Genomic DNA, 26,500 nt, shown 5'->3' on the forward strand with positions numbered 1-26,500 from the left:
AGATCACGGTCCTCAAGCTCCTCGACATCACGAGCCGCAGCACCTGCCTTCTTGGCTCCCTTGTGGTGACGAGCCTCGAGTTCCTCGAGATCACGAGCCGCAACGCCTGCCTTCTTTGCTCCCTTTGCAGTAGCTCCCTTGTGGTGACGGGCCTCAAGCTCTTCCAGATCACGAGCCGCAGCACCAGCCTTGTCACCACCGAACAATGCAGCCAAGCCTCCAGCACCAGCACCCTTTGCGGCACCGCTATAGTATGTCAGTACTGAGAGAAAAGATAGAAGTCTGGTACTTACGTAGCAGCAGTAGTAGCTCCCTTGTGGTGTCTTGCTTCGAGTTCTTCATCACGCTTGGCAGCACCAGCTTTAGCAGCACCTCCGAACAAAGCAGCTAGGCCTCCTGCACCGGCATCCTTCGCTCCACTACAACAAATTAGTGCCTGGCTCTCTCTAGGAACAAAGAAGTTGATTGCTTACGCAGCTCCAGTTGCACCGGTGGCGCCCTTGTGGTGGCGTGCTTCCAAGCCCACCTCTCCATCAATCTATACAGTAGGTCAGTCCAGTGAACCATGATAAACTATGTATGCACTTACGGGGGCAGCCTGGACCGCGACCGTCAAGGCCAATACCAACAATTGAGTGAACTGCATGGTGATCTGATTGGATATTAATGACCGTGAGGTAATTTGAGGTAAAAATCAAATGAATGAATAGAGTTAAATGCGGGCTGCCGGCAGCGGGAACGAAAAAGACTGCAAGAGAAGGTTTGAGAAGAAAGGAGGAGGAAATGAGTAAGTTGAGAAGAAAAGGCCTCAAATCAACTCGGGCCTCTGGAGTACTAATACTCCTCTTCTCCCTCACGGTCTCTCTGCAACCGGAGACCCACTCACATCGACATCTGAACCGGGAAGAGAAAGCCGTGCCTATTCTGCAGACCTGTCGCATTCAGAGGAACTCACCCTGTTGGTGAAACTGGAGAAAGGTACGTACAACCGATGGAATGGCAATTCTTTCCTTCCCAATCCTCGGAAATTCGAGGATGAGGTTTCATCGACGGAGCATGACATTGACAAAATCCTAGCTGTTTCTAATCATCCAAGATTTTCTCGGAGGGCAGTGTCGAGATGCCATTTTGCCTTCTTCCAGTGACTCGTCCGAGTAGTCGCAAAGTCGGTACGGATTCGGTCAAGCATGACTCAAAAGATCAGATAAAACTCCCCCTTGAGATGGGCTGAAGCTTGGTTGGTCTGAGTTACCCGCTTTGTGGAGTCTGGCTGTGGCTTGCGTCCTATGCGATCTGATAGCGCGGTACTGGGTGCCATTGTCCCAGTCAATTGGAAACATGGGAGGATTCCACAAGAGGCGGCGATCCCCCGCAGATCTTGCAAGGGAATTCTTGTTTACGCTTACTAAAAGCGGTAAATTTTCTGTGTTGTGATTCGGCGACGCGAAGCTCGTACTAGGACAAGATGAAACGGCCAACTTTTCACGGTCCGGGAATACCAGGCCGAGACTAACTTTGCACAGCAAATATAGAACGTCTTACGCCTCAGAACGCACCTGCAACATCCTAAGTCTGTTCACGGTTTTGATTTGCGCTTCCTCGCCTCCACCTACCCTTTCTCAAGACGTCGAATCGACCCCGCAAATCCCAATGGATGAGATTCTCTTTGTCAAGTTGGTTTCGGTGCCATGGCGCAGATGATGCAAAGTAAAGTCGATGAAGCATTCTCTCACTTTGACGCCGTCATAATGTCTTGAGTTCGTCCTTACTCGGTACAATGAGCGATTTTCGCGATAATTAGAGGAGGATTATGCTGCTGTTGCCGTTCCCGTCATCTGGATCCACTATGATGCGATAGAATTGCAAAAATTGAGGGCGTTGAGCCCATTTACGACGAAATTTCTTCTGGGGAGCACTCTGCGACTTTCAAAGAGGTTGAGGAGGGTCTCGACCTTTTCGAGTTGAAGCAATAGAATCTACAAACGCAATAAACACATCTACACAAAAGCCTTCTGATCGCTAGTTGCTGTCAGGCAGTGGGCTATTGGTAATACTGTTGCAAACGATGATGAATGTTGTGATTTGACCGTTGAAAGACGGCGCATTCAATTGCACAGCGAAGGCGTGTGGCGTTGGGACGAACTCTGGCCACTGCATTTGTTTTTGCCAATATTTACGCAGGGGGAATAGATCGAAGATGTCTCTCGAAAAAGCGCAAGTCTGTTGCATTAGGCAAATCTCAACGTTGGTTCCTGTCCTCATGTCACAAACACTGAAATGCTTGAGAACTTTATGTGGGCGAGAGTCTGCCACTAAATACCTGTTGGCGAAACCCAGAATAGTGAACATTGCAAGAACTTTCCAAGGAACGATGGAGTTTGGCGCCGAAATCAGATTCTACAGGATATAGATAAGATTTATCTTTATAGGTTTATCCACTACCAGACGCTTATATTCACAAGAAATTCTCAAGAGTTCCATGAAGAAAGCTTAGAACTTTTCTATTTTGTGCACTGAGACTTTCTATGCCAATCTTCCTCGACATTCGGTTTCTGATGCTGTTCGCTTGCTACTTGCGTTCATCATGAGTAGCTCGCTACCTAATTCCACTGAAAATAGTGAAAATAAATAACAATTCATGAATTTAAAGCGCTCCAGTCTCAATAAATTTGCTGGTCGTCATACGCCCTGACACTCTCTAAATAGTCGATAACCTGCCCGTAGTCTTTGCATACTGTTGAGGAACTCGGTCAGTTTTCTTCCTACTTTAAAATCGTACTTTGAACTCACTGTGCTTAGAATCCCATCCATCTGACCCTCCATTGTGGTCTGGGAACGTGGTCTCCAGTCCCTCCAACGCCATGTCGGCGGAACACATGATGGCTTGACGCATATAGTCGAAGCAATGAATCATGTGCCAGTGGTGATCCTCGGGCAATGTTGTATTCGATTTGAGACCAGAGTAAGTTTGGACAACGGCGAACAGGCAATGTAATTGATGGGTCATTGAGGTCGTGAACACTGTCTTGTCTGGCCACATGATAGGGTGAGGTAGGTCGTGGTATCTGTGTGTATCGTTGACCCATTGAAAGCCCATTCCAACTATTATCTTTAGCAAAGTGTTCATTCAATGTTCTTGCCACAATTACTCACCAGGCATTAATTGGTTCCATGCTGTCAACACCTCATCTTTGAAAAAGTCTGCTGTGTTGTACGGTGCAAAGGTCTGGTTGATGTGAAATGTCGTGACTTGGCTTGAGACTATCCGAGAATTAGAGGATTGCTATCGCCTCAGATATTTCCAGCGATTCTCTTACAATGTGGTCCAACACCCGTTAAATCTCCTCCCACTTCATTTTCACTGGTTTTTGGGGTCCCTTTCGGAGACTGATATTGGAGCAGCAATGCGACAATCACCAGTAATAATACCGTGTCAAGAGACCCTTTGAGAATTGACCACCATGTCGGCCTTCTTGACTTTCTCTTATATCCCATATGCTTCTCGTCTCCCATCAAAGACTCATCAACCTCCGTAATTGACGAGTCGTCATGGTCGTCGAGCTGAAGATTTTCGTATTTGAGCTGGCCAGCCATGTTGTTGAAGTGAATTAAAAGTATAACGCCAGCGTCGTGTAAAGAAAGTCAGATGAAAATCAAAGTCCCCAAACAGCGAGCGACAGAGTACCGTTGAACATAGCTGTACGAAATGCTGGTCAACAGGCCACAACTGGAGTAGGGATGAATTAGCCGAAGGGGTCAGTCAAGAAACAAGTCGTGTTTGAGATCTTGTTATGCACAGATCCACAGCAACTTTTCGCGAGCCTGCGCCGCATCTTTCTCCTTTTGCGGGGTGGGAAGGGGCTTTGATCTTCCACAGGGTACCCATAAGGTCTTCCAGACAGACTTGGAACAGAAGTTCCGATGGCGGGTCCGACGGCACGTCTCCGCGAATAGACCGCATTCGGGCGATTGTTTCACGTCAGAATCTATGGCGAACTCTGCCAGTGAGCGAATCGCCCAGTTTGATCGCTGACAGATGAGATTTGCGACTCATGTGATACTCCAACCGGTCTTGAATGTACGGTATGGTCTTTGGAAGATCTTCTTGATCCACCAAGCTTGAGACATGACAGCGGAAATGCGGCTCATTTGCGTCATGGCAAGACACGACTAGCATTTTGAATCATCCTAATGGGAAATTGAATCCGGTGCCAGTTTTTGAGCTCCACCCAAATTTGCGGCAAGCCTGTGGGGAGGGTTCAAGTCGTGATTGCGGCCATGCAACCCCTTCGCTTAGTATTCTGAAATGGAGCAGGGACAATGAGTTCGGATGAATGATCAAGATCTCACAAAAAAACTTGGGGCAAGAGGACTCATCGGGAGAGTGCATACTGTACGTCGTACTACATATCTTTCCCTGCAACGAGTTTCCCGTTAACAAAGACTTTTCTGATAGACCTATCGTCACCCATGAACACCCACTTCTTGACCAACGCAAGATCATCTTCTTCCCAGCCACTGATATTGATATTATCTTTCTGGCCAACATCAATCACGAGAGCGTCGAACAATTTGCCCTGCTCAAAGTTTCCGATCTTGTCATCCATCGCGCATACTTGAGCTCCGCCCATGGTAGCCAGAAACACGATCTCTTCAAAATTGAGCTTCAAAGATGGATCATCCTTATGAATTACAAGATGTCGAGACACATTGCTCGCGGCCCGCATCGATTCCAGGATCGAGACGCCATATCCTGCTGAGCAATCCGTTCCCAAGCCTACTTTTACACCTGCATTCAGCAACTCGCGGACTCTACACTCGCCATCCTGCAAAGTACCAAATTCAGCCAGTGTTGATATCTCGAGACAAGACGAGGCGACTTACAGTTAGGCAGGTGTTACTATTTCCATTGTGTGCCACCCCAGCTTTGCGCTCAACCAGAAGTTCAATATCTCTGTCCGAAAGATGAATGCAGTGCGCAAGGATGGTCTTCTCATGCAAGAAGCCATAGTGATCATACATCTCAGAATAATTCTCGAAGCCTGGGTGCACAGTTTTCATTTTTCGAATATCGAACAGCGTCTCGCACATGTGAGCCTGAATGTGAATATTCTTAGACCCAGGCTCACCGTTACTCATTCTCCCAAGACCGGCCATAAGAGGTGGAGTTACAAAAGAACCATTTCGTGGCTGGATACAGGGAGATATAAGTTTCTCGTCGGGGTCGATCTTGCGAATGTGTTCAACTGCTTTCCACTCATCCTCGAGGGATATTTCGGGAGACTTTTCAATGTTCCCATGTGTAGCATTGCAGTCAATGCACAGCTTCCCGATAATTGCTCGTTGTCCGTACTTTAGACACATATCTGCGAGCACATTTGTTGCTTCCCAGTGGGGCGAACTGTTGTATGCCACAGTCGTTGACCCGTTCTCAAGTAGCTTTTGCACCATATCATCGTACACTCTTCTAGCCTTGTCGGTATCCTTATATGAATGTTCGATCGGATCGGTGTAGCCTTCTACCCATTCCTGCAAATTTCCTTCCATGCCAATAGCCATATTGGGCCATTGCGGAGCGTGCATATGCGTGTCAATCATGCCAGGAAATAGGAACTCCAATGACTTTAGCGTAGTGCACTGAGCATTCTCAAATCCGGAGTACTTCTTGCAAGCTGCGGCGGCAGATTTGACAGTGCTGTCCAAGAAGCATATGATGCCAGTTTCGTCGACACCGAGAGCTGCTTTGTTGAATATTTCCAGATGCTTCAGACTCTTGCTGTGTACGACACGGCCAAAGAAGACTTGCTTGCCATGGCCAACTTTCTCTGACCTCAGTTGCTCCCGAGTCTGACATGCCTGAGGACTGTAAGGTGGGGGAGGCAGATCTAACTTCCTCTTCGATTTGAACAATCGAGGGATACAACCCATTCTGAATTGATTTCGGCTGAGTCCAGATTCACAATCCGCTGAATCAACTAAGCTCAGGGCCGTCAACAGACTTCGAAATATTTGCAAAGCTTCATGAATGCGTCGAGCTTGAAGCTCCCCTGTCGACAAAGGTGGGGTTTGCCGACTTGCCACTTCGCCTAAAATTTAGCCCCTTTTCCCCTTATCTTGTTGATCCCTCGGACGAGACCGCTCCCACCTTTGAAAGTAACTGAGTAGGACGAGTGCGGGGCTCAAAGCTTATGTTGTTATCTTCTAGGGTCTATGATTGCTGCGTCAATAATAGAGAGAAAAGTCTGTCATGGAACCTACATGCGGTTGCCGAATTGAGTCATTCCCGCCGCCTATCTCCGGGTTAATCATGGAATTCTGCTAGTACCACCCTGCCAGATAAGCACGAAGATATCCGCAAAGAAGAAGGCAATAGCGACGGGGATAAAGAGTAGTCATCTTCTCAAATCTTTTGTTTTCGACCTTTCGAGAAGATACGTGGAGCACGAAGTCATTCTTGAAGTGAGGATAAGATTCCTTCTCCATCATGGTCGGTGCGAGTGAAAGAAGCGCTGCGGACATTGAATCTGGAGCAGTAGTGACTTTCATCGAGGCACCGGGAACTGTCGTTCTTGAAAATTGTGAGTACATCTTATCTTCATTTACTGTTCAATGAAATAGCTGACAAGACCAAACAGCTCAATCAAAGTTGAAGCATGGACAAGATGGAACATTGGTCCTGTACCCGCAACCGTCGGAAGATCCAAATGATCCTTTGGTAAATGTAAAGCTAATTATACTTCCAACATCTGCTCACTGTCTCCCAGAATTGGTTTTATTTCCGCAAAATCGTCAACTTCTCGTTGGTCGCATTCTATGTGCTGATGGTCTTTGCCTTGTGAGAATTTCCACATCAGTAGATCGATAAATCGCTAAGCTTTTCCTCGCTCTAGTCAAGATATCCCAGTCATTGTATTTCAAGACTACGTCGACCAACTCGGCGTGACCTATGGCCAGCTAAACAATACTTTCGGACTCAACTGTGCCGGACTTGCTTTGGGATGTCTAATGTTTATCCCATTTTCCATCAAGTATGGTCGGCGCCCAGTGTATATTGTCACGACGTTTGTGATGTTCTTCACTACGATCTGGCAAGCAAGATTGCGTACTTACGTGAGTATGATGGGAGTTAATCTCGTCATGGGTCTCGCTGGAGCTGTGGCAGATACGATTGTGCAAATGACTGTGGGCTTTTCTGGTTCCGAAACTCAGCTTTTAGTTGACTTACATCTGCTAGATCAACGACCTTTTCTATCTTCACCAAAGAGGAACAATGAACGCTATCTACTTGATCTTTGTCAATGTGGGGGTACGTAGTATTTCACGAGAAGCTCATGACTCAAGATGTTAACAGTTTTTCAGGTCTACCTTGCTCCCGTGGCGGCAGGCTATTCAGCTCAATCTCAAGGATGGCCGGTGAGTGATTTTGGTACTCTTATTGGATTATTTCCTTCTTGGTTTCGATGTGAAGCAGTCCCCTGGACATGCTCCCTCTGCTTGGCAGCGTAGTAATAATCTGCCTCAGTGGATATATTGGTGGTGTACCATATTTTTCGGCATTGTTATGGTCATCTTCCTCTTCATTTATGAGGAAACTAAGTACATGGTCATGTCCGAAGGTAAAGAGGTACCCACATCTGAAGTTCTGATTGGCGAAGGCGAGAAAGGTGTCCAGGGCAACGAAAAGCAGCCAGTCGAGAACGCCACAGCAGCACACTCGACGAGACAAATCGATGCCTCGATTCCATTGAAATCTTATCGCCAACGAATGACACTAATCACCAAGACTCCCGGAACATTCAAGGACTTTCTACGTCATTTTTACAACCCATTGTTGATGTTGGCAATCCCAGGAGTCGCTTACACGGCACTCCAATACGGCGCATTCCTTTCGTGGATCTCCGCTGTCGCCACCACCGAGTCAGACTTCTTCTCTTCAGACCCTTACGACTTTTCCACAAGTGGGATCGGATTACTGAATCTGGCACCGTTTATTGGTGCGGTCGTTGCTGCCCCTTACTCGGGCCCCTTGAGCGACTGGTCTATCATCCAGCTGGCAAAGCGAAATGACGGGTGAGCAAACTTTCCCACTCGTGTGGTTTTTTGCATCCTAGCAACCTCGATGCTTCTTCGTTGAATTAACATACCTATAGTATTTACGAACCGGAAATGCGTCTATATCTTGCTATCTTCCCTGCGCTGGTTGGACCTGCAGGTCTCTTCCTCTATGGCTTTGCTCTGGCACATGTAAGACCCCCTTTGTCACAAGCCTTGGAAACAGACTAATGGTCCCCGCCAGGATGCTCATTGGATAGCGCCTATGGCAGGAGTGGCTCTTTACGGATTCTCTCAAGCATCGATCCAGGCATTGAGCTTGACATATCTAATGGACTCCTACGAAGAGGCAAGCAACATCCCCATTTGTCCCAGAATCTTTCACTAACGGTCACCAGATTCTCCGGGGATGCCTTAGTTGGTGTCTGCTTCGTACGCAATGCAATTGCTGCGTGCATCGTTTTCGCAGTCAGCCCCTGGATTGAGGGCATGGGGATGTACAACACTTTCGTCCTGCTCGGATGTGTTGCACTGTTCGTGATGCTGTTGTGTGTACCGATAATCATTTGGGGGAAGAAACTTAGGATTTTATGCAAGGGTCGCTACGCCGCTTATGCCAAGGTGCAGCCTGCACGAAGGGGATAGAATTTTTGAAACACATCGAGAATTTCATCCGCCTCTTAGGTTTGTAGGCTTGTGGAGGCCTTTTTGTCGAGGCCCCAAAAAACATTTGGCTGAGGACGCAGTTCTTGAACACATACAGCTCACTATGTTGTAATAGTAATCTCTATTGAAACCTTTCAAACAGCCACTGCCGGCCCATATATGCTAGTCATTATCTGCTTGTTCAACTCCCCCACGGTGATCCCAGGCTCAACGCACAACCCATTAGAATAATATTTTCCCATCGTCACACCTGACAACAATGGCTGCAGCACTGTATCTGGATTTGCAGCCCCAAAATAAGCCATTGACTGACGTTCTTTGTCATGCGGCAGTCCATCAAACGTAACTCTGTGTAACGTAGCCTTCAATTGATTTCCGGACCAAAACGAAAGTGCATCTCCGAGATTGATCAGAATGCAATCTCTCTCACAAGGTGCCTTCACCCACTCTCCACTTGGCGCAAGAACCTCAAGGCCAGCTGCCTGCTGGAACAGAAGAGTCACTGATCCCGAATCTGTGTGCTGTCCCATTCTCGAGCCAACATCTTTCGGCTTCTTGTCTCGTGCGGGATACATCAACATCCTCAAGCTGTTGCCTCTACCTATATTTTCGCGATGTGCCTTCGCGAAGAAGTCGTTGTCTGGCAGATCCATGGCAATAGCGAAGCAGACAAGAAGCTTGAGAACCAGAGCATGGCATTCATGTTTGAAAGCCTCGATTCTCTGGGTTTTGGTGTGCCAAAATGGAGGGAGAGCTTCACTGTTGTTTTCGAGTGCGCCGGGAAGACCTCCGAACCACATCGACATCTTATCGTCATTGTTTTTGTCTCTGAAAGATCCCATGTAGCCGATTTGATTCTTGTTGATAGGCCATGGGTCTTTTTCGTTGTCTAGAAGCGAGAAGAAGTCTTTCGCAAGGGAGAACATCTCTTGGATGTCACTCGGCGGGATGGGGTGACCTTTGATGAGAAGAAATCCCCATTGCTTACAGGCGTCCGTAATTTGCTGTGCTATCGTGAGTTGATGTTGAGGGTCGTCAATATTGGAAATATCTATGACTGGAAATGGCATCTTGAAAGGGCTGAAGTTTAAAATCGTACAAAATGGAGGCTTTCAATAGAAAACTTGTTTCGACCTTGAAGGAGTGAGTGTTATCTCGTCTCAAACAAGCTTTTCGGAGGACGGTGCCGCTCTACACTATCTCCTAAGCTTAGGGAGGTTCTTATCGGACTGCAGCTCAGTTTCACACTATCTGTACCCACACTACCTGTAGTACCTAGGTCAGCTCGCTTACCTATCATAGGCCTCCTATTATAGGCGAGACCAGCAGCGAGCCGAGCACTACTGCATCTCCCCCACCTTCAAATACATCTCGCACCACCTCAAATGGATGTCCACAGAATCTCCAAGTAATTGCCACGCTGCCAAGCTGTTGTAGCCTATTTACGTTTATGGATTAGCCGAGAGGCTTAGACCGATTTCGCACACAGGTCAAGTCTGGATCATTCTTCTTGTCATAACATCAAACTGGTGCTGGTATATGCATAGTGCGGACACGTCTAACTTTTGAGTGTTTGATTTCCAAACTATGGCATCTCCTACTTTGCCAGCCCAAGTTACAAAAACGACAGAACGAACCCCACTCTTGGGAGACCCTCTCCTCGATGAAGCAAATGCACCAGCGGTCAACCCATCAGAGAAGCCTCAATATGGTTCCGAAATTCTTTTACTATTCCGTGCTTCGGTCCCCATAGCACTGTCATTTGCACTCCAGAATATCGTCCAAGCCTCCAGTATCTTGATCGCCGGTTCGCTGGGAACATATGAGCTAGGCGTGGTTTCATATGGCTACATGTTTGCATCAAGCACTGGCTCAATGATTGGGTTAGGAGGTGCCACGGCTTTGGATACGCTTTGCTCTCAAGCCATCACAGCAGTGAAGTCGGAAGAAAAGGCTTTTGTGCTCAGAAATTATCTCCAGCGTGGAATCTTGATTCTTGCGGCAATTTACACTATTGTCATTGTACCGCTTTGGTGGTTTTCGGGACGGCTCTTTGTCGGACTTGGACAGGATGAAGATTTTGCTATGGATACTGGCTTGTTCTTACGGGTCCTGCTTCCTGGAGGCTTATTTCAAGTCATGGCAGAATGTTTGAAGAAATTCTTGCAGGTACAAGGACATAGCTTCCAGACGGGTTGGGCTATCGGTATTGCCGCTATCATTGGTTTTGGAGCCAATCTTCTGCTCATGCGAGTTCTAGACCTTGGATTTCTTGGTGCTCCTCTAGCACATACAGTCTACCACCTTAGTACAGTAGTGTGTCTTTTGGTTTATACTACCACCATTCCGGAGTCCGTACCTTGCTGGGGTGGATTCCGAAAAGGAAGATTGACAGATTGGACGAGGTTTGCGAATCTTGCAATTATAGGCATTGTCACACAAGCTGCAGAAAGTTTCAGGCGAGTCTCTCAAAGCTAATCGTAAGCACCTACCTATGCTGATACTAAACCAGCTTTGAGATCCTTGCATTGATGGCCGCTCGACTTGATCAAGTCGCGATAGGCGCACAGGGAGTATGTATCGCAGACTTCCACTGGTTGATGTAATATTAATTTTTCTCAGATCGTCATGGCATCTGACCTCATTCTATACACAATACCAATAGGCATTAGTGTGGCCTCAAGTCATCGTATAGGAAACCTAATGGGAGCAGGCGACGTCAGTGGTGTCAAGTTCGCTCTTCGAATGCCTTACATATTGTCTCTAATCTTCGGAATCGTTGAGTTTATCCTCATCATGCTTGTCAGAAACTCTTTTGGCTATCTTTTCTCGGACGAGGAAGCAGTGGTGCGACTTGCGGCCCACGTCTTACCCGTCATAGCTCTTTTCCAGGTCCTGGACTTGTCCAACAATGGTGCGTGTGGTATTTTGCGAGGAGCTGGCAAGGTGCATCTGGTGGGTATCAGCAATATTTTGGGGTATTATGGTGTTGGTATGACGACTGCCTGGTTCTTCTGCTTCAAGTTGGACTTGGGTCTGGCAGGTCTATGGGGAGGACTTGTTATAGGTAGCGCAGTATTGTTGATTGTGCAAACGATCTGCATTCTTTTGATTAATTGGGAGAAGGAGGTAGAAGCCGTCTCACAGCAAGATCATGGGCACTAGCCAGACAGATCTAAGATAAAGCGTAGTTGAAAATGATAGAAACTTTTGATTAATGAAAAAGCCAGGTTGAAAATCAGCATGCACCAAAAATCAAAAGCTGTTATTACAGCTACGTCAAATCTATTCGAACTTCGAAACAAAACAAGAAAGTATTGACTGTTATCCCAATGGTATCTTGCAGCACCAATAAACGCCTGCCATGAACGTTTTTATATCATCTTACAATCATAGTACACAAATCTTCTTTCTTCGGAAGCATGCCAGTCCCACACTTCAAGAAAGCTCCCCTCTTTGTGGTTGTCGTGGATACCCAGCATCCAAGAACGCATCATTCCTTGCATAGCCAAGGCCTGGCGTCAATCTCTCGTCCATCGTGCTCACCATACTCCCGTGTCTCACGTCAGAAGTCGCCGACTCGCTATGTACTTCGCTGTAAGTATCTTGTCCCACTGGACTCACAGGGGAACCGAATTCATGAAGCTCATAATCAGCATTGGGCGACTGTGAGCGGGGATCCAGAGATTGATAAGAAGGGTGGTTCTGGGAATTCTGTCCTTGACCTTGCCTTTCAATCTGTGCCGCAGTAGGTGGCATGGCGAAGCCTGCAGCTGGAGATGGATTTGGCCTCGGTGGTATGACGGTGCCATTTTGGTAAGGTGGAACAGCGTAGCCGTTGTTCTGGTATCCACTTCCGTAGTTCACAGGAGGTGGCCCCATATTGCCGCCGTATGGTGGATTGTAGTTGAGTTGTGGCACGTTGCCGCCTTGCTCCTCGGGAGGGGTGATGGGACGTCCACCTTCTATGAGACCGTCGAGTCTGAGCAGGGTTTCTCGCAATTGTGCAAAATCTCCGAGTGTTACCCAACCAGGTGTCCTTCTTCTGACGATCTTGAGAATGGTGAATATAGTGATCAAAATTGCTGGCTACGTAGACATCCTCATTAGTTTAGAGTCTAGGGCAGCGCAGAACAAGATTGAACATGAAAACGGGAGATTGATCATGAAGTAATTGGAAGTCCAGCTTACACCCAGATAATTCACCAAAGCTTTAAACAACAGTTTTTCGCCGTTGATCATGCTGATTGCATTCAAAACAACCACAATGATGAGACAGGAAATCAATCCAGCATAGGCTGGGAATGGTTGCAGGCTAACGAGATAGGTCGAGAAACCCCTGGGATGCCACCGATCAAATCTGTTCATGGTTTGATGATCTCTTAGTCGTTGTTTATGTTTCCATAACCTGAAGTAACGTAAGATGTCAGTGGGCTACTCGTAGATCTGGGCTATGAGCGGCTAGCCATGCTTACCATTTATTATATTGGATGAATGCAAGACATTGCGAAGCCCATACCAAGACGCAACTGACACTACCGATGGCGACAAGAGTTTGTTTGAGCTGTGAGAGTTAGTCCAAAATCTTTAATGAGAGAGAGCTTGAGACAAGCCGCATACCTCTTCCTGAGTAAAACTAGACTGAAAATGTGCAAATGGGAGCCAACCAGCGAAGATGAAGCATGAGAAGATGAGAGCCCAAATTGGAACCCGTGTCTTTGGAGAGACTGTGTTGAGCTTCGCAATAGTACGTTTGACAAAACGATCATCGTCTTGTCTTAATTGTCGTGTGAGTCCATACAGCGTTCTCGAGGACACATAGAGCGCGGTGTTCGCAGCACTCATCCCAGAGTAAATCAAGAACCCGATCAACAGTCCAGGTAAGACAGGAACTCCAGCTTCCATAACAGCGACTACGGGAGCCGCTGTGATATTATGAAGGTTTGGTAGAACTTGCCAGCTGCGAGGAAAATGTCCAAGGGTTGAGTTGAGATTCGCTGCGGGAATGGCGGTAACGTTGATGCGGTCTTGCGATAAAAACTGAGGAAGATTTTGGTTGAACCACTCGATGTTTGCTGCAAATCCTCCAATACTCACCATGTATATAACGAAAATGATAACTGCAATATGTTTGGAAGGAAATTGCAGCTCGCGATTCGTTCTCGCTTCGAATGCCGTAACAGTGATAAGTTCGACGCCGATGTATGAGAATATCGCAAGAGGAATACACATTCTATGAGAATATTAGCATAATCACAAGGAACATAGCTCAACACTTACAGTACTGCTTCGATATGACTGTGGGCCACCTCTGGGTTGTTTCGAACACCATCGGCGAAGTCTAAATTTCACCATTAAAACGATTCTCCTCCTGGGAAAACATTGTAATGACTTACATTCGGCTCCGATACGCTGGCCAGTACCGAGAACTATTCGCGTCAGCTTGATGATGCTCCACGTATGCAAAATACTAACCACCTGCATTTATGCAGATCATGATTATGAAGATTGTCGTTACTAGTAGGACTTTGATGATGCCACCAGCAAGTTCTACCCATCCAAAAACCTGGGACGAAATGTCAGAGTTCAGACCTATGATTAAAGATGAGACAGTACCTTGACCCCAAAAGCATTAATTCCAAGCACTCCAAGCAGGAACGCCACAAATACAACATTCAATATTGGAAAAGATATATCCCAATAATCTAGCAGATCTGCAGCCCCAATGATGATTGCAGCGAGCGTGACAGCGTTCGTATACCCTGTGCACCCGATTAGCTTGTAGTTCGTGAAGAGCAACGAACTTTGGCACACAGTATGCAATACCGACGATGACCGCTAGATCTCTGTCCACAAATGCGGCCACAAATTCCATCATCGCGTTTGGTATTGGCCAGAGAACAATCATCTCACTAATCCCTTCCATAACAAATATCGTTACAAGCCCCACTACCGCGAAGGCGATGAGCAATCCTCCCGGGCCTGATATAGCAAGGACCTCCCCGCTTGTCGTCGCGAATCCAATTCCAACGGTGCCACCTATGGCTATAAACTATAGTCGAGTAAGCCCCACGATTTTCTCAACTCAAAGCCAGGCTGCTCACCAGTATCTGCCATGATGTAAGCTGGCGCCTGTAGATTTGAATTAGCTTTTTATTGAATTCTGGCACTGGGCACTACGTACAGCAAGCTGTCTTCACCTACTAACGCTGCCATATCAGTAGAAGTATAAGGATCAAGAAACGGATTCACATGCTGGTAATTAATGTATGAAAGGTCGCAAGGAGTCAACAGAGAAAAGATGTCCCATGGAGAGGCTGAGTCCTTCAAGGCTGGACTAAAGCCTCAAATAAACCGGTGTCTCGAATTAGCAAAGACAATGAGAAATATGGAGGTGGGGGACAGGTACGCGTCAACCGCAAGACAATAATTCCTTAATTGGTTACCTGCGAAAAAGAATAAAAAGGGCATTGAGCCACCACGGTAGATGATTCGACGGCTGCGACCGCAATATTGAGTCAGCCCGGCCTGGGACATATAAAGAACATTGGGTGTCCCGCTCCCACCTCCGCCGTTGAAACTTCAAGATTAGGTTGGATACCGGCGACCAAGATTGAACCGTCAATGGCGACTACTGCCGTGTTCAGATTCACGACCGAACTTCGGGAAACAGGATATATCAGCGAAGAACATCTGCGAAATAAGCTCGTGGAATTGTTTGGGGAGCGTGATTTCCGCATCAGTGTAGGTGTCTGTCAACTGGAACAGAGCAGTTGTCTCACTACCAGGCCTCAGACTAGATCAGAGAGATGGATCAATTTCGCACCACGAAAGTTAACTCCCGTAAGTCATATATGATCTTGCCCACGATCTTCAAGCACTGAAACTCTGCAGGCTGAATTGAGGTACGTAGGCGCATTCTTGTGCTAAGAGCCTCACGCAAGTTTGCGTGGCACTTTCAAAGCCCAGTTGTTGACTGTGAGGCAGGACGATCATAAATCGAGACGCTGAGTCCTGAAAACAGGTCGCCGCAGCTGTGTCTGAAAGCGTTTAGTGAGGTTTGGTGGCTTGAGTGAGGGGTGGATGGGGTCGAGTCTTCATTGGCAAGGTGTGGGTGAGGCTGTTGGAATTGCGATCAGCCGCTGTCAATACGGTGTATGTAGCCACATTGGCAGTCTTTTAATGAAGCGGGCGAACGCCTCTGCGACATGGCTACATTGCGCTCGCCCGGCTGTGCTCGCGCGCAATCTCAGAAAGGTGGGACGTGACTTGATATTCGAGCCTCTTGACAAGGCGCAGTGAGGTCTTTGAATCTGTCGCCGTCTGGTAATTTGAATATTAACGGAGCTGGACAATGACGGCAATCCAGAAGCGTTCTCAGCTCTACTCCTGCAATTAAATCGTCATCAGCATGTCGACCGATGGCGAGTTCGAAAAGGTCGAGGCGGATTGGCTGAGATACCCCGCGAGCCTGAAAGACTTCGACTCGATTGCAGTCGACAGTTCAGCGTGTATGGAACAAATCGATCGATTATCCGACGTATTGTTTTCGAAAGGGACAAAGGTGGAAGTTCTCGAGTCCTCGATATCTTCAGGATTCCTGAGCAGGAAGTTCGAGAGTGAAGATGCATTGGACGTTTACCTAAAAAATCGTTTGAACCCGCCAACTTTTCAAGTAGTGCAAGTAATCTCTTCACGTGATAGATCTCATATGCTCCAAAAGCTGATATAAATCACAGTTCAATATGGCAAGCGAATTCTTTATCTCCTCTAAGAATATCGAAGTCGTCGCTGCTGAAAATCCTCACTCGATACGAGATAAATCCACAGCTTCTCGACGTTGTTTGTGCTTTCGGAGATAAGCAAATTTCGTCCGATGAGGTCTCGGAAGTTGGACTCTACAATACTTTCGATGGAATGTCATATGGTAAATGAATCGTCTTTCTGTATCGGAAGTTTACTAATTGGACTGCAGAAACTTCTTACCAGCTCCGGTATGTTGAGCGAAATGAAAGAGCACATGGAGACCCTTGGTCTGTACGACAGACTGGTGTATATCACAAAATATCAGGTGTTGGAACGACTGGTCTGACGAATATGTGGATGTTATTACATCCGATGCCGAATTCCAAGGCATATAGAAGATTGCAAGAGAGTACGTCAGAAGATGACGCCGGTGAAGCAGTAGATGCGGACCCTTTGCGACTGCATCTCCTGGTTTTCTCTTCCTATATTGATAACTGGCGATTATACTTGCACGATATGACAAGACAGTTTCTAGAGCTAGTAAGTTATATTGCCCCGTTGTAGAGTTGCACATATGTTAAGCCGTTGACTAGGAAGACAATTTGATGACTAGCGAGCTCCGGGACCGCAGTGAATACACCATGCTCAATTTCGAGACACTACAACAACTTCGACATTTAGCAGGCAAATTAATTCCTATCCCAACGATACTCCAAGCTTCAATCAAGACGTTGAGATCAATTGCGGAGATGAGCAGCACGCTTGATCTAGGATTCCAAACAAGTCCTTCCTCGAACATTATGTTGAGAAAGTCCAAGTCGTCATACCACCTCAGAGCATTTCAGAATCGGCTTGAGAGCTATTTAGAAAGCTGTTACGTCCTTCAATCACGAATCGAAAATATGACGAAGTTTGTAAGTAGATTGACTCATGCATATATACAAAAACTTTTTGCGCTGACGTCCTGGCAGCTAGCAGATGGCTTGAATTTGCAGAACCAAGAAATATCGGCAGAGTCTAACGGCCATCTGGTGACCTTAACCAAAGATACAGTCGATGACAGTGCTACCGTCCGTGCCATCACGTTCGTGACATTGATATACTTGCCCGCAACGTTCATTTCTGTGAGTCGTACTCCCAACTTGATCTCCAGTGCAAGATCGACTGACATCATGTTGCAAAGGGCCTTCTTGGCTCCAATCTCTTTGCTTTCGAATCTGGTACCTCGGATTTCGTTATCTCACATCAGTTCTGGTTGTACTTTGCTCTTACAATACCCCTGACCATCTTGACTGTTGGATACTGGAAGTATAGAACATGGAAACAGGCAAAGAAGAGAGCAGAGGATGCTGCATTGCAACACTTGAACTTCGTGTAACTGAATGCCCAAGAATAGACGATATTGCTTGGGAAATTTCATTCATATCAAGATTTTCCGACGCTCGATGACACCTTTTGGATGAGATATGACAACATATGTGCCTTTTTCGTCTCTCGTAACTGCGACTCCATGCGTCTTGGCATCAAACGCTAGTTGTAGCTCTTGAAGTTTTGAGGGGGTCGAGCTTCGAACTTGAGGGAGCAGGGGTAGACTAAGAATTCGTGGGCTCGAATCCTGTTGAACCAGGATCAGGCGTTGAGACGTGGAATCTGGGGATTCTGGTTCATAGGTGACGTCGTAGCTGATACCTGCAGAGATACTATCCACTGGGCTTTGTAATTGAACGACAGGGCTTTCTCGATCTTTACCAATGAGATATAAACGATCAGGTATCTCGAATGCAGCAAAGTACCTTGGAAAGGGGAATATCAGGGTGTCTTTGCCCTGCCCTGGATGTTTTGCCTGTTTCATGTTAGTCAATCGGCAAGAAGCTGATGAACAGTTGCTCACAGTCGTCCATTGGCTTGTTGGTGTCAGGAGTGGCGTTGCTGTGGAATTGATATGCCAGATGTACCATCGATTTTGATAGCCATAAGTACGATCAGATGACCTTGACCATGCAAAAACATGTGAACCGTCGCAACTAAAACAAGCCCGTCGGAGCTGTCCTTCGATTACAAGGGAGTGTAGCCTGTATGGATTAGCAAATATCTCGGTGTCGACGTGTTGTTAGACTACTTACCCCATCGAAGCAGAATAGAGGCAGAGACCATCATCAAGCATGAAGATGACATCTCCTTGAACGTTAACTTTGATCTCTAACACCCTGATTGCGATCGCGTTTACAGCGTCAGGTGCTGGCATGCCGTATTTGTTGGTAGAGAATGGAGTTTCTGTCCAGAATTCCAAGGCGACTCCGACATTATCCAGATTTCTGCGGGAACAGTGATATCTTAGGATCTACTATTGATTCAGCAGTCTTCTTCTCAAGGTGAACGTAGAATTCTTGAAACATTTCGCATGAAATAATTGTTACGTTTAGTTATGATGATGCGGGGTGTGAATGCTTACTCTACAATCGGCCCCATTGTTGGCACGAAGTATAAGCCAATCTCCGCACAAGCTTATCAGATCCCATCCAAACCCAGGGTTACACTCTATAGGCCTTGGCGCATAGAAGCCGAATGTTGCACTATCAGGGCTCTTCGGTGGCTTCTTTGGGACCCATGAATTGTGATATCTGAAGTTGTGCACCAGTACTGACGTGGCTGACATGTACGCAACGCGATTGCTGATTCCACAGACCACACTTTTCGATGACCCATCTGGGAATGCTAAGTTGGTGAAAGTTACATTTCCGCTCGAAGAAGATCTCTTTCCCACCAGAGCACCTGCTTTGTCTAGGCTTGAGCTCTCGTCTGACCGATTCGACATGCTAGTTGATCTTGGTACTGTAGGTCCACTCGAGGGTGTGTAGACTTGACTCACACTATTGGTATCGCTGCGAATGATACTTGGCTTCCTCCCAGCAGGAGCCACCGAAAGATTTGGGTCGTTCGCGATATCAGATCCCAGAGAAGAGTAGTTTGGACTCCAAGGCGGTGCCGGACTTTGTCTGTACCTATTGTCCGCAAGATGCGGACTACTCAGCGAAGGAAATGATTGTCCATGTGTGCTTTGACCACGTGGAGGTGACGATGATCCATATATTGGCGAGTAGGGCATAGACTGCCGGCTAGTATTGCTTGTAGGTTGCCAAGGGCCGGGAGTAGAGCTCAGAGTGGGATAATAATCTTGCCTTTGAGGCCACGAAGATGGCGTGTTTGAGTTCCTATAGCCAATGTGTGCTTCAACGGGATGCAGACCTGAATCTGGATCTTTGGAGCGTGCTACTCGTCGAGCATCAACATGCGGTGGCGATGGTGGCCTGGCCCAGCGGCATACCTTTGCCATGCGCTGTGATTCCTCGCTGCAAATGAAATGTAACTGATCTTGAACTTCTTCAGCTTTCAGCCTGCTTGTAGGCTTTATGACAAGCATTTCTAGGACCAAATCAATGATTCGCACAATCCACCTATCCTCCGGCCTCTCTGCAGAGCGCTTATTCAACCATCTGGAGGTTGCCTCTTTGGTTACAGGTTTTCCGTCGACTTTCGTATAGAACCAATCATTAGGAACTCGATCTGTTATCGTACTATCGTAATTTACGTTCAAGAGTTCAGTGGCATCTCGAGGACCACCGAGAGCGAAGGCAAGAGCGAGGGCAATCATGCATCCGAAAGACCACATATCACTCTCTCTTCCTGTGGTTCTGTCTGTGCTGTTCTGAACCTCCGGTGCTTGAAATGTACTGGGAGATCTCTGGGCTTTCGTCAACGAAAATCTGGTAAGAAAGTCTCCAGGCGCGAGAGGACCTGTCTCTTCGACTGATTCCTTGATCTTAGATGTCCCAAAATCGTGAATCAGCCATTGACCGACCGACGTAGATTGAGCGTTATAGGTCCATCTCACCAGTATACTGCAACGAATTAGCATAGTAAAACATCAAAAAGGAAGTTGGGAGCCGGGAGCCGGGAGCTGTCTCAAGAGCTTTCGTTTGCAATAAATCCTGGTTCTGCTCGCCTCCCGGCTTTCAGAGCCCTCATATAAGAAACATTAACTTAGTAAAGGGATTTGGGCCATTTACTTATCAGGTTTGAAGTCTAGATGCGCACATGCTATCTTGCTTCCTCGTAACTCAAGGCCATTGTGTAGGAAATGGAGAGCCCCTGCGAGACAAGCTGCTTCTTGAAATAAATCGAAAGGAGTGAAACTGCGCTGACGAGCCTCGAACCCGTCGTAAACGCCAGAAAAAAAGGCCGCAAGATCAAGATCTGCAAGTGGTGATATAATGACGAAATGGGCGCCATGCGTAAAACTCAAGAAACTATGCATGATATTCTCATGCTTTTGTAGACACTGTTTGAAGACCCTGAGAGCTTTCTGTTCCGCGGTAAAGTTCTTGACTTTAACTTCATCCGATCGTTGTATTCGTTTGATAGCAACCCACATTGGCTAATAATCATTGTTAGGATCTTGGCTCACAAGAATCGGACTAAGCTATACCTTTAAATTTTGGTGCCCCTGTTCATAGAGGAAGTACTTTGGCGCTATGAGTGCCTTGAAAACGTCTCCAGTTGCACCTGTTCCTATCACTTTTGTGTCCAGAAAAGGCATTCGGTAAAGAGCCTCATAATCGTCTTTATTCGTGGCGTGCTGATTCGATCCTTCTTCGGCTAGTTCAATGGGTATGAAGATATATTGTCGTTTGAGAAACTCGTTATTATGGTTTTGTTGAGTAAGTAGCTCGGTGGTAGCATCGAAGGGCAAATATCTATCCTCTCGATCAAATATACGTCTACGATCAACGTGCTCCAAAAATACCTTCCCAAAGTCGCTCCACCCATCCCAGTGAATCCATACTAATACAGATAGCACTAGTCTATAGTCTGCCAATGCTCTTTCGTGCAAGGCAGGTTTGTCCCATGGCAGACCTTTGGAAAGGCTCTGTATTCTTTGGAGGGTCCAGATCTTCTCGATATCATCCAGACAGATGAACTCGTGGCTATCTTTATTGCGGCATTTGAGTGCGGCGTCTAGTTCATAGCGTATGGCTTTGGCCAAGTCTTCCCTTCTAGTCGCATTGTTCCAATGAAAAGCTCGCATATCGATTTGTCTTTCTAGGCTGGCCTCGAGTCTCTCTTTCGATGACCAGCAGGGTCTGGATGATCGATGGCTGAATATCGGTGGTACCCAAAGAAGTTTTCGTCTCTCGCAGAGGTTTCTATTGCTCGGTATAGTCGCTATGCATGCCTAGGTAGGATCTGAATGCCACTGGCGGTCGCAGTGACAAGGTCGTGTGTAGTAATGAATGCCCCTCCTCACCGTCTCAGCCTTACACACCTGTGTTCTGGAAGTGCTCAAAGACAATTAGCTTATGTTGCCAGCTGTAGTGAGACTTTGGCAGATGAGGATTCGAAAGCAATGGAGAGTTGCCGGTGCTACCGGTCGTGCTTGTCGGATTTTGTTTCGTTGAGGGTGTGTGGAAAGGCTGAGAGCTCCAACAGGACTCCTCTGCCGCCACGGCTTCTGCCGCCCTGCTGCATCGTCGCTGAATGGCTGCTTGGTCGGTCGTTCGTCCAAATGTCTTGAGAAGAGTCACAAGTCAAAAGCTGACCGACCAAACGAATTCATCTCGGTGAAAGAAGTGTATTTTGATGCAAAACGCGATGGACAGAGCTACAGAGCTCCCTAGAGCTTTGCCCCACTATTCGGCATGAACAGCAAGTTCGTATAAATCCTTCCGGGGCGATGATCCTTATGCGCATTTATCATTCCCCCACAAAGCGTTCAATTCAGCCTCCGCTTTATCCTGCTTGTTGTCGTCACATTCCTAAGTCAAGAGCGTTTTCTTTTTTAATGTTTAAGTTATGTGCTTAGGTCAATATGTTCCCACCACGAAGTATCATGGCATGGATGTAAATGACGCCGGCAATCTTGTCAGACTCTTGTTTAGACGAGCTCAACAAGCTGGGACAGGTACCGAACCCGTGGGAGCACCTATTCTGGGTCGCGAATCAAGTGGGGGGAGGGCAGCACTTTCAGGCGTGTTGATCTCATTCTTTCAGCAACAGGAACAGAGCAAAGTAAAATCATAAGTGCAGCGTCTTTGCATTCTTTCGAATTGCCATGGTTTTGATGACTCCTGCATGTTGAATTAAATGATTCTATGTAATTACTTTCAGTATCAGTTTTGCTACCTTGTTGTAAGAATCTGCGCGGCCACATACTTGCGAGTTCCAATCTCATCAAACCCGCAAACAAGTTCAGCCCGCGACACGGTCATTATCATCGAGAACTGAGAGAATACTAGGCACGCCATTCGGGAGCATGCGATATATGTTATCGTCTTTTGGAAAACAACTTTCTCGACTATGTTGGGTATATATTTCTTTCGATGCTTGCGCCGAGGTAAAGTTCCCTTCTTATTGTTTTGAGAAAATCTTCTGTAGCATGGTGCTTATATTCTGTCACTATGTACCATGTGCATTCATGATTCAAACATAGCTGAGTGTTTGGGTCATTCACACTTTAGCTCGTTATATGAACTGCAAGCCTTCCAGGGGCATTGTGCAGCGCATATACCATGCCGGCCTGCTCCTAGCGCTGCGTTCTCTGTATCTTGAGTTTCGATCTTATCGACTGTAATATGAATTCCATTTCTGCAGAATCCAGGGCTGCCCCCTGGCTCTTCTCCGTTCGTTTCGCGATCGATACCCCAAGGCGGACACCCCACTTTTTGAATGTCGTTCAACCAGTCCCATATCATCACTTCCGTGTGTATAGACAAACTTCCAGTCAAGTCTCCACTTGAGACTTCCCGGCGAAAACCTGAACAATAATGTAGCTCGTCGTGGTTCTGAGACCATGTTGAACATCAGGCGTGTGAAGTCGTGGTAAATGGGAGTGGTTTTGGTCTCAATCTGGTACATATTTGCACTGACGAATGAAACTAGATTTCGGAGAACTTTCTCGGGTTTGCAAGTTATTCAAACAAGACTTGACTGGATCATCTACTGAAATTTCCTATCCGGGGTTCAAATTGCACGGTCTATTATTTATTCCTCAAAGTTGACATAACATTTGTGAATCAGCGCGGTGTATTGCGATGAATGTGTACAGAACACCCGGGTAGTAATAGAACTGTATAGTTTGAGATGCTGGCGGCGCGCGCAACAGGCGCATCACCTGAGCATTGTCTCCCTGATTCTATGTCTATATTCATCTGCTTGCCTTCGAATGCAATTTGATACAGATATTTTTTCCTTTTCTTGGGAGAATCAAGTTTTGTTTCGGGTTGTCGGACAACCAGCAAAAACTTCTGCTGTTTTGCCTGCGGTTCCTCTTGTTGATATTTCCGAGCTTGTTGTGTTGCCAACGAGCATCTAGAAAGTCGATGAGTCATCCTTGCCAACTTGATCTCAATTCCCTCTCGACGTTAGGCAAAATTACATAGCTTATCAAACAAAGACTTTCGAAGTGTCTGGGAGAGACTTGTCTCGCTCGACGATTCGGACATTTGGCAACCAATGTATCATCGTCGCCGAAATTCAATGAGATCAAAGAGCGTAGGTTCTTGCCGACTCTGGCTTTGATTTATAATACTCGTAGGACGCTTTTAAGCAGATAATGACGATTACCATTAAAATTACTTCCTCCAAACTTCATCTACCTCGAGGATTCTCAATTAATGAGTCAGCGAAAGAGCTCCTCGAAAAAAATTTTTCACTCTTCAAGTGGAAATTGCAGTGTTGGCTTGTTGACTTTCAGCTCAGCCTTATTTGATTCTTTTTGTCCATTTTGGGATGGCCGAAAGCGAGGGGCGCACCCAGCCGACGGCTAGTTGCTCCTCACAACCCCATGTTCCATGTCAGCACCACTCAAAGTCTCTCAATGTCAATCCCGTTTTTATCGATCAAGCCTTCGCTGAGACAATTTTGGAATCTAGACCTCATTTGAATGTAGAACCTTCGCCGAAGAAATGAAGCTCCCTTATTTCATTCCACAGTCTTTCCCTAATAATTCGCGCTTCCGGACTTTTGTGCGACCTTGACCGTCTTTCCTCCTCTTCAGAATGGCGACTCAGATTCTCAGAAGTGGAGTCCTGCTTGGACTGCTGTCCATGTCAATTGCTGTACCTTCCATCCTCGAGCGCGGATTCGCCTCTCAAGACATCATCACTCGCGATGTTGTTATCATTGGCGGAGGAGCGACAGGTACATACGCTGCGGTACGTCTGAGGGAGGACTTCAACAAAAGTGTCGTTGTTATAGAGAAGACTGGACGACTTGGAGGACATACCGAGACGTATTTTGACCCTGTCACGGGATACCCTGTGGACTATGGTGTACAAGCTTGGGTCGACGGCCCAATCGTGAGGAACTTCACTGGACGATTTAATATCAGTCTTGTTCCTGCCGTTTCACCACCTTTCGCCACAGACTATATTGACTTCAAGACCGGCAAGCATGTTATACCACCATTCACCAACGCGACAATCATAGGGCAGGCTCTTGGGACTTATTTCCAGCTGATCTTGCAATGGCCTTTTCTCGCCGAAGGATATAATCTCCCTAGTCCAATTCCAGCGGATCTTCTCCTCACATTTGGAGATTTCGTCAATAAATATGGAATTCAAGCTGCTGTTCCAACGATTTGGACCTTTTCACAGTCGGTAGGGGATATTCTGAATACCCCAACAATCTACATCGTCCAGACCTTCGGGATCTCTGAAGTCCAAGCAGTATTGGAGAATGGGTTTGTGGTTCCAGCAGACCATTTCAACAGCGAGCTTTACCTCAAAGCTTCAGCATTACTCGGCGCAGATGTCTTGTACGGCACCACCACCATCGATGTTGCTCGCCACGATGTTGGTCTTCAGCAAATTACCGTCCAGACACCTACTGGCCAGAAGCTCATCAAAGCCAAGAAGATTCTTGTGACGATTCCACCTACAGCCGACAACATGAAGCCGTTCACTCTCAACCACCACGAATCATCTCTCTTCAACCAATGGCAATATACCACGTACTATACAGGAATCATCCGCAACGGTGTTCCAGACGACGTCAACGTTATTAATACCCAAAGTGGCACGGAATTTGACCTCCCTACTTTGCCATTCGTCCAAGAATTCTCCTTCAGCGGCGTCCCTGGACTACATACATTCCATACAGTTAGCACGAAATCACAGACAGACGCGGATGTCGAAAGTCTGATCCTTTCTGACCTCACCGCAATGTCAAGCGCCGGAACCTTTCCCGCCAGTTCTCCTTCTATCGAAGTCCTTAGCAACCATACGCCACTCGGCCTTCGTGTGACCGCTGACTCGATTGCTGCTGGATTTTATGCCAACCTTTATGCGCTACAAGGGCTGAAAGGAACATTCTATACTGGACTGGCTTGGGCTGGCGATTATACAAGCGTGCTGTGGACGTTCACCGATGCGCTTCTCCCGGGCATCGCTGCTGCTGCTACTTGAAGAGATGAGCTTCTGTAGGCTTCGACTCTCCCTATCATACTTCTATCCATGTAATTAATGATAATAAGTCTTCCATACATCGACCATATCAGAACAGAGCAACGCTCTTGATTTCATCGCTCACTGGTCACGTGAATCACCCTCCTTTTCTCATGAAGCGAGCGAACTTTACTTCGGCAAGCTATCGACGGTCTTGGCGCCAGAGGCAACATCCCGCTTCTTGTGCTGGTGATACTCGGTGAGAGTGCATGATGACACTGTACGACAAAGTTTTATATTGGTACCGGCACGGTTTTCAAGTGGGCCGATTGAGTAACAATTACGTGACCTCGGGGACCATTCCTGAATATACCTTGGCTCGACCAATTAGCTCGCACAAAATCAATGTGCACCAGCAATTTTGGCATTGCATCTTTTGAACGATATATTCGCAATACTCAACTTTTTTTTTCTTGCACGACACGCCACTTGTATCGAGATTTTCATATATTAAGGATAGTTTCCGTGTAACCAGGATGGGGCTATTAACTTTACTTCATGTGATTTGAAAGGCGGCGCATTTGCTACTTCATTGT

At 46.8% G+C, this 26,500-nt stretch overlaps 11 protein-coding genes across 11 annotated transcripts in view; 4 read left to right on the top strand and 7 right to left on the bottom strand.

The window, feature by feature from the left end:
* LY89DRAFT_780806 (uncharacterized protein) overlaps nt 1–784 on the bottom strand; it is a 1,229-nt gene extending 445 nt beyond the window's left edge. Inside the window, exons 1-4 of the mRNA XM_018222419.1 lie at nt 590–784; nt 474–538; nt 294–419; nt 8–246 (exon numbers count right to left, since the gene is read on the bottom strand). Of these exons, the coding sequence (XP_018073157.1) occupies nt 8–246; nt 294–419; nt 474–538; nt 590–646 (487 nt within the window). The 5' untranslated portion in view covers nt 647–784. The remainder of the gene's footprint in view (nt 1–7; nt 247–293; nt 420–473; nt 539–589) is intronic.
* Nucleotides 785–2,386: 1,602 nt separating this feature from the next.
* Nucleotides 2,387–3,743, bottom strand: LY89DRAFT_706441 (uncharacterized protein). Its single transcript, XM_018217528.1, has 4 exons — nt 3,318–3,743; nt 3,154–3,261; nt 2,791–3,102; nt 2,387–2,734 (listed from the first exon to the last, which is right to left on the bottom strand). The coding sequence occupies exons 1-4, from the start codon at nt 3,592–3,594 to the stop codon at nt 2,661–2,663; spliced, it is 771 nt and encodes a 256-aa protein (XP_018073158.1). The 5' UTR covers nt 3,595–3,743; the 3' UTR covers nt 2,387–2,660.
* A 631-nt stretch (nt 3,744–4,374) lies between these two features.
* Nucleotides 4,375–6,092, bottom strand: LY89DRAFT_780808 (guanine deaminase). Its single transcript, XM_018222420.1, has 2 exons — nt 4,885–6,092; nt 4,375–4,826 (listed from the first exon to the last, which is right to left on the bottom strand). The coding sequence occupies exons 1-2, from the start codon at nt 5,926–5,928 to the stop codon at nt 4,404–4,406; spliced, it is 1,467 nt and encodes a 488-aa protein (XP_018073159.1). The 5' UTR covers nt 5,929–6,092; the 3' UTR covers nt 4,375–4,403.
* A 202-nt stretch (nt 6,093–6,294) lies between these two features.
* Nucleotides 6,295–8,697, top strand: LY89DRAFT_643313 (MFS general substrate transporter; the record flags this gene model as incomplete). Its single annotated transcript, XM_018211792.1, has 10 exons — nt 6,295–6,578; nt 6,636–6,715; nt 6,765–6,835; nt 6,891–7,182; nt 7,235–7,306; nt 7,360–7,413; nt 7,523–8,070; nt 8,151–8,244; nt 8,297–8,420; nt 8,471–8,697. The coding sequence occupies exons 1-10, from the start codon at nt 6,485–6,487 to the stop codon at nt 8,695–8,697; spliced, it is 1,656 nt and encodes a 551-aa protein (XP_018073160.1). The 5' UTR covers nt 6,295–6,484.
* Nucleotides 8,698–8,822: 125 nt separating this feature from the next.
* On the bottom strand, nt 8,823–9,901 carry LY89DRAFT_683678 (Clavaminate synthase-like protein). Its single transcript, XM_018214743.1, has one exon. The coding sequence runs from the start codon at nt 9,786–9,788 to the stop codon at nt 8,853–8,855; it is 936 nt and encodes a 311-aa protein (XP_018073161.1). The 5' UTR covers nt 9,789–9,901; the 3' UTR covers nt 8,823–8,852.
* Nucleotides 9,902–10,121: 220 nt separating this feature from the next.
* On the top strand, nt 10,122–11,920 carry LY89DRAFT_643319 (MATE efflux family protein). The gene is made up of 3 exons (XM_018211793.1): nt 10,122–11,177; nt 11,231–11,291; nt 11,341–11,920. Exons 1-3 carry the CDS (start codon nt 10,306–10,308, stop codon nt 11,881–11,883), a joined length of 1,476 nt encoding a protein of 491 aa, XP_018073162.1. The 5' UTR covers nt 10,122–10,305; the 3' UTR covers nt 11,884–11,920.
* A 194-nt stretch (nt 11,921–12,114) lies between these two features.
* Nucleotides 12,115–15,085, bottom strand: LY89DRAFT_505325 (uncharacterized protein). The gene is made up of 11 exons (XM_018208010.1): nt 14,903–15,085; nt 14,823–14,850; nt 14,533–14,770; nt 14,335–14,480; nt 14,194–14,284; nt 14,115–14,147; nt 13,999–14,059; nt 13,339–13,951; nt 13,194–13,282; nt 12,910–13,126; nt 12,115–12,807 (listed from the first exon to the last, which is right to left on the bottom strand). Exons 1-11 carry the CDS (start codon nt 14,932–14,934, stop codon nt 12,157–12,159), a joined length of 2,199 nt encoding a protein of 732 aa, XP_018073163.1. The 5' UTR covers nt 14,935–15,085; the 3' UTR covers nt 12,115–12,156.
* Nucleotides 15,086–16,129: 1,044 nt separating this feature from the next.
* On the top strand, nt 16,130–17,842 carry LY89DRAFT_780813 (uncharacterized protein; the record flags this gene model as incomplete). The annotated part of the gene is made up of 6 exons (XM_018222422.1): nt 16,130–16,329; nt 16,458–16,645; nt 16,694–17,004; nt 17,058–17,378; nt 17,436–17,588; nt 17,648–17,842. 6 exons carry the CDS (start codon nt 16,130–16,132, stop codon nt 17,840–17,842), a joined length of 1,368 nt encoding a protein of 455 aa, XP_018073164.1.
* Nucleotides 17,816–20,471, bottom strand: LY89DRAFT_505370 (uncharacterized protein). Its single transcript, XM_018208012.1, has 4 exons — nt 18,917–20,471; nt 18,588–18,805; nt 18,356–18,536; nt 17,816–18,307 (listed from the first exon to the last, which is right to left on the bottom strand). The coding sequence occupies exons 1-4, from the start codon at nt 20,378–20,380 to the stop codon at nt 17,885–17,887; spliced, it is 2,286 nt and encodes a 761-aa protein (XP_018073165.1). The 5' UTR covers nt 20,381–20,471; the 3' UTR covers nt 17,816–17,884.
* Nucleotides 20,289–21,932, bottom strand: LY89DRAFT_505360 (uncharacterized protein). Its single transcript, XM_018208011.1, has 3 exons — nt 20,951–21,932; nt 20,532–20,899; nt 20,289–20,474 (listed from the first exon to the last, which is right to left on the bottom strand). Exons 1-3 carry the CDS (start codon nt 21,548–21,550, stop codon nt 20,390–20,392), a joined length of 1,053 nt encoding a protein of 350 aa, XP_018073166.1. The 5' UTR covers nt 21,551–21,932; the 3' UTR covers nt 20,289–20,389.
* A 2,634-nt stretch (nt 21,933–24,566) lies between these two features.
* On the top strand, nt 24,567–25,925 carry LY89DRAFT_696265 (FAD/NAD(P)-binding domain-containing protein; the record flags this gene model as incomplete). The annotated part of the gene is made up of 1 exon (XM_018216817.1): nt 24,567–25,925. The coding sequence occupies one exon, from the start codon at nt 24,567–24,569 to the stop codon at nt 25,923–25,925; it is 1,359 nt and encodes a 452-aa protein (XP_018073167.1).
* Nucleotides 25,926–26,500: the final 575 nt, after the last annotated feature.

The sequence above is a fragment of the Mollisia scopiformis genome (assembly GCF_001500285.1).
Source record: "Mollisia scopiformis unplaced genomic scaffold LY89scaffold_9, whole genome shotgun sequence".
Lineage (NCBI taxonomy): Eukaryota > Fungi > Ascomycota > Leotiomycetes > Helotiales > Mollisiaceae > Mollisia > Mollisia scopiformis.

Bases quoted from the DNA above. Each gene is read 5' to 3' on its own strand.
- LY89DRAFT_706441 (XM_018217528.1), bottom strand. From the start codon at position 3,594: ATGGCTGGCCAGCTCAAATACGAAAATCTTCAGCTCGACGACCATGAC. The intron at 3,262-3,317 runs GTAAGAGAATCG...ATTCTCGGATAG, and splicing joins AACGGGTGTTGGACCACATT to TCTCAAGCCAAGTCACGACA. The intron at 3,103-3,153 runs GTGAGTAATTGT...TAAAGATAATAG, and splicing joins ATGGAACCAATTAATGCCTG to TTGGAATGGGCTTTCAATGG.
- LY89DRAFT_780808 (XM_018222420.1), bottom strand. From the start codon at position 5,928: ATGGGTTGTATCCCTCGATTGTTCAAATCGAAGAGGAAGTTAGATCTG. The intron at 4,827-4,884 runs GTAAGTCGCCTC...GGTACTTTGCAG, and splicing joins ATAGTAACACCTGCCTAACT to GATGGCGAGTGTAGAGTCCG.
- LY89DRAFT_683678 (XM_018214743.1), bottom strand. From the start codon at position 9,788: ATGCCATTTCCAGTCATAGATATTTCCAATATTGACGACCCTCAACAT.
- LY89DRAFT_643319 (XM_018211793.1), top strand. From the start codon at position 10,306: ATGGCATCTCCTACTTTGCCAGCCCAAGTTACAAAAACGACAGAACGA. The intron at 11,178-11,230 runs GCGAGTCTCTCA...ATACTAAACCAG, and splicing joins CAAGCTGCAGAAAGTTTCAG to CTTTGAGATCCTTGCATTGA. The intron at 11,292-11,340 runs GTATGTATCGCA...AATTTTTCTCAG, and splicing joins TCGCGATAGGCGCACAGGGA to ATCGTCATGGCATCTGACCT.
- LY89DRAFT_505325 (XM_018208010.1), bottom strand. From the start codon at position 14,934: ATGGCAGCGTTAGTAGGTGAAGACAGCTTGCT. The intron at 14,285-14,334 runs GTACTGTCTCAT...ATTTCGTCCCAG, and splicing joins TTAATGCTTTTGGGGTCAAG to GTTTTTGGATGGGTAGAACT. The intron at 13,127-13,193 runs GTAAGCATGGCT...ACGTTACTTCAG, and splicing joins TTCATCCAATATAATAAATG to GTTATGGAAACATAAACAAC.
- LY89DRAFT_505370 (XM_018208012.1), bottom strand. From the start codon at position 20,380: ATGCTAATTCGTTGCAGTATACTGGTGAGATGGACCTATAACGCTCAA. The intron at 18,806-18,916 runs GTAAGCATTCAC...AATCAATAGTAG, and splicing joins ACAATGGGGCCGATTGTAGA to ATCCTAAGATATCACTGTTC. The intron at 18,537-18,587 runs GTAAGTAGTCTA...TAATCCATACAG, and splicing joins CTCTATTCTGCTTCGATGGG to GCTACACTCCCTTGTAATCG.
- LY89DRAFT_505360 (XM_018208011.1), bottom strand. From the start codon at position 21,550: ATGCGAGCTTTTCATTGGAACAATGCGACTAGAAGGGAAGACTTGGCC. The intron at 20,900-20,950 runs GTATAGCTTAGT...AATGATTATTAG, and splicing joins AGGGGCACCAAAATTTAAAG to CCAATGTGGGTTGCTATCAA. The intron at 20,475-20,531 runs GTAAATGGCCCA...GGGCTCTGAAAG, and splicing joins CTAGACTTCAAACCTGATAA to CCGGGAGGCGAGCAGAACCA.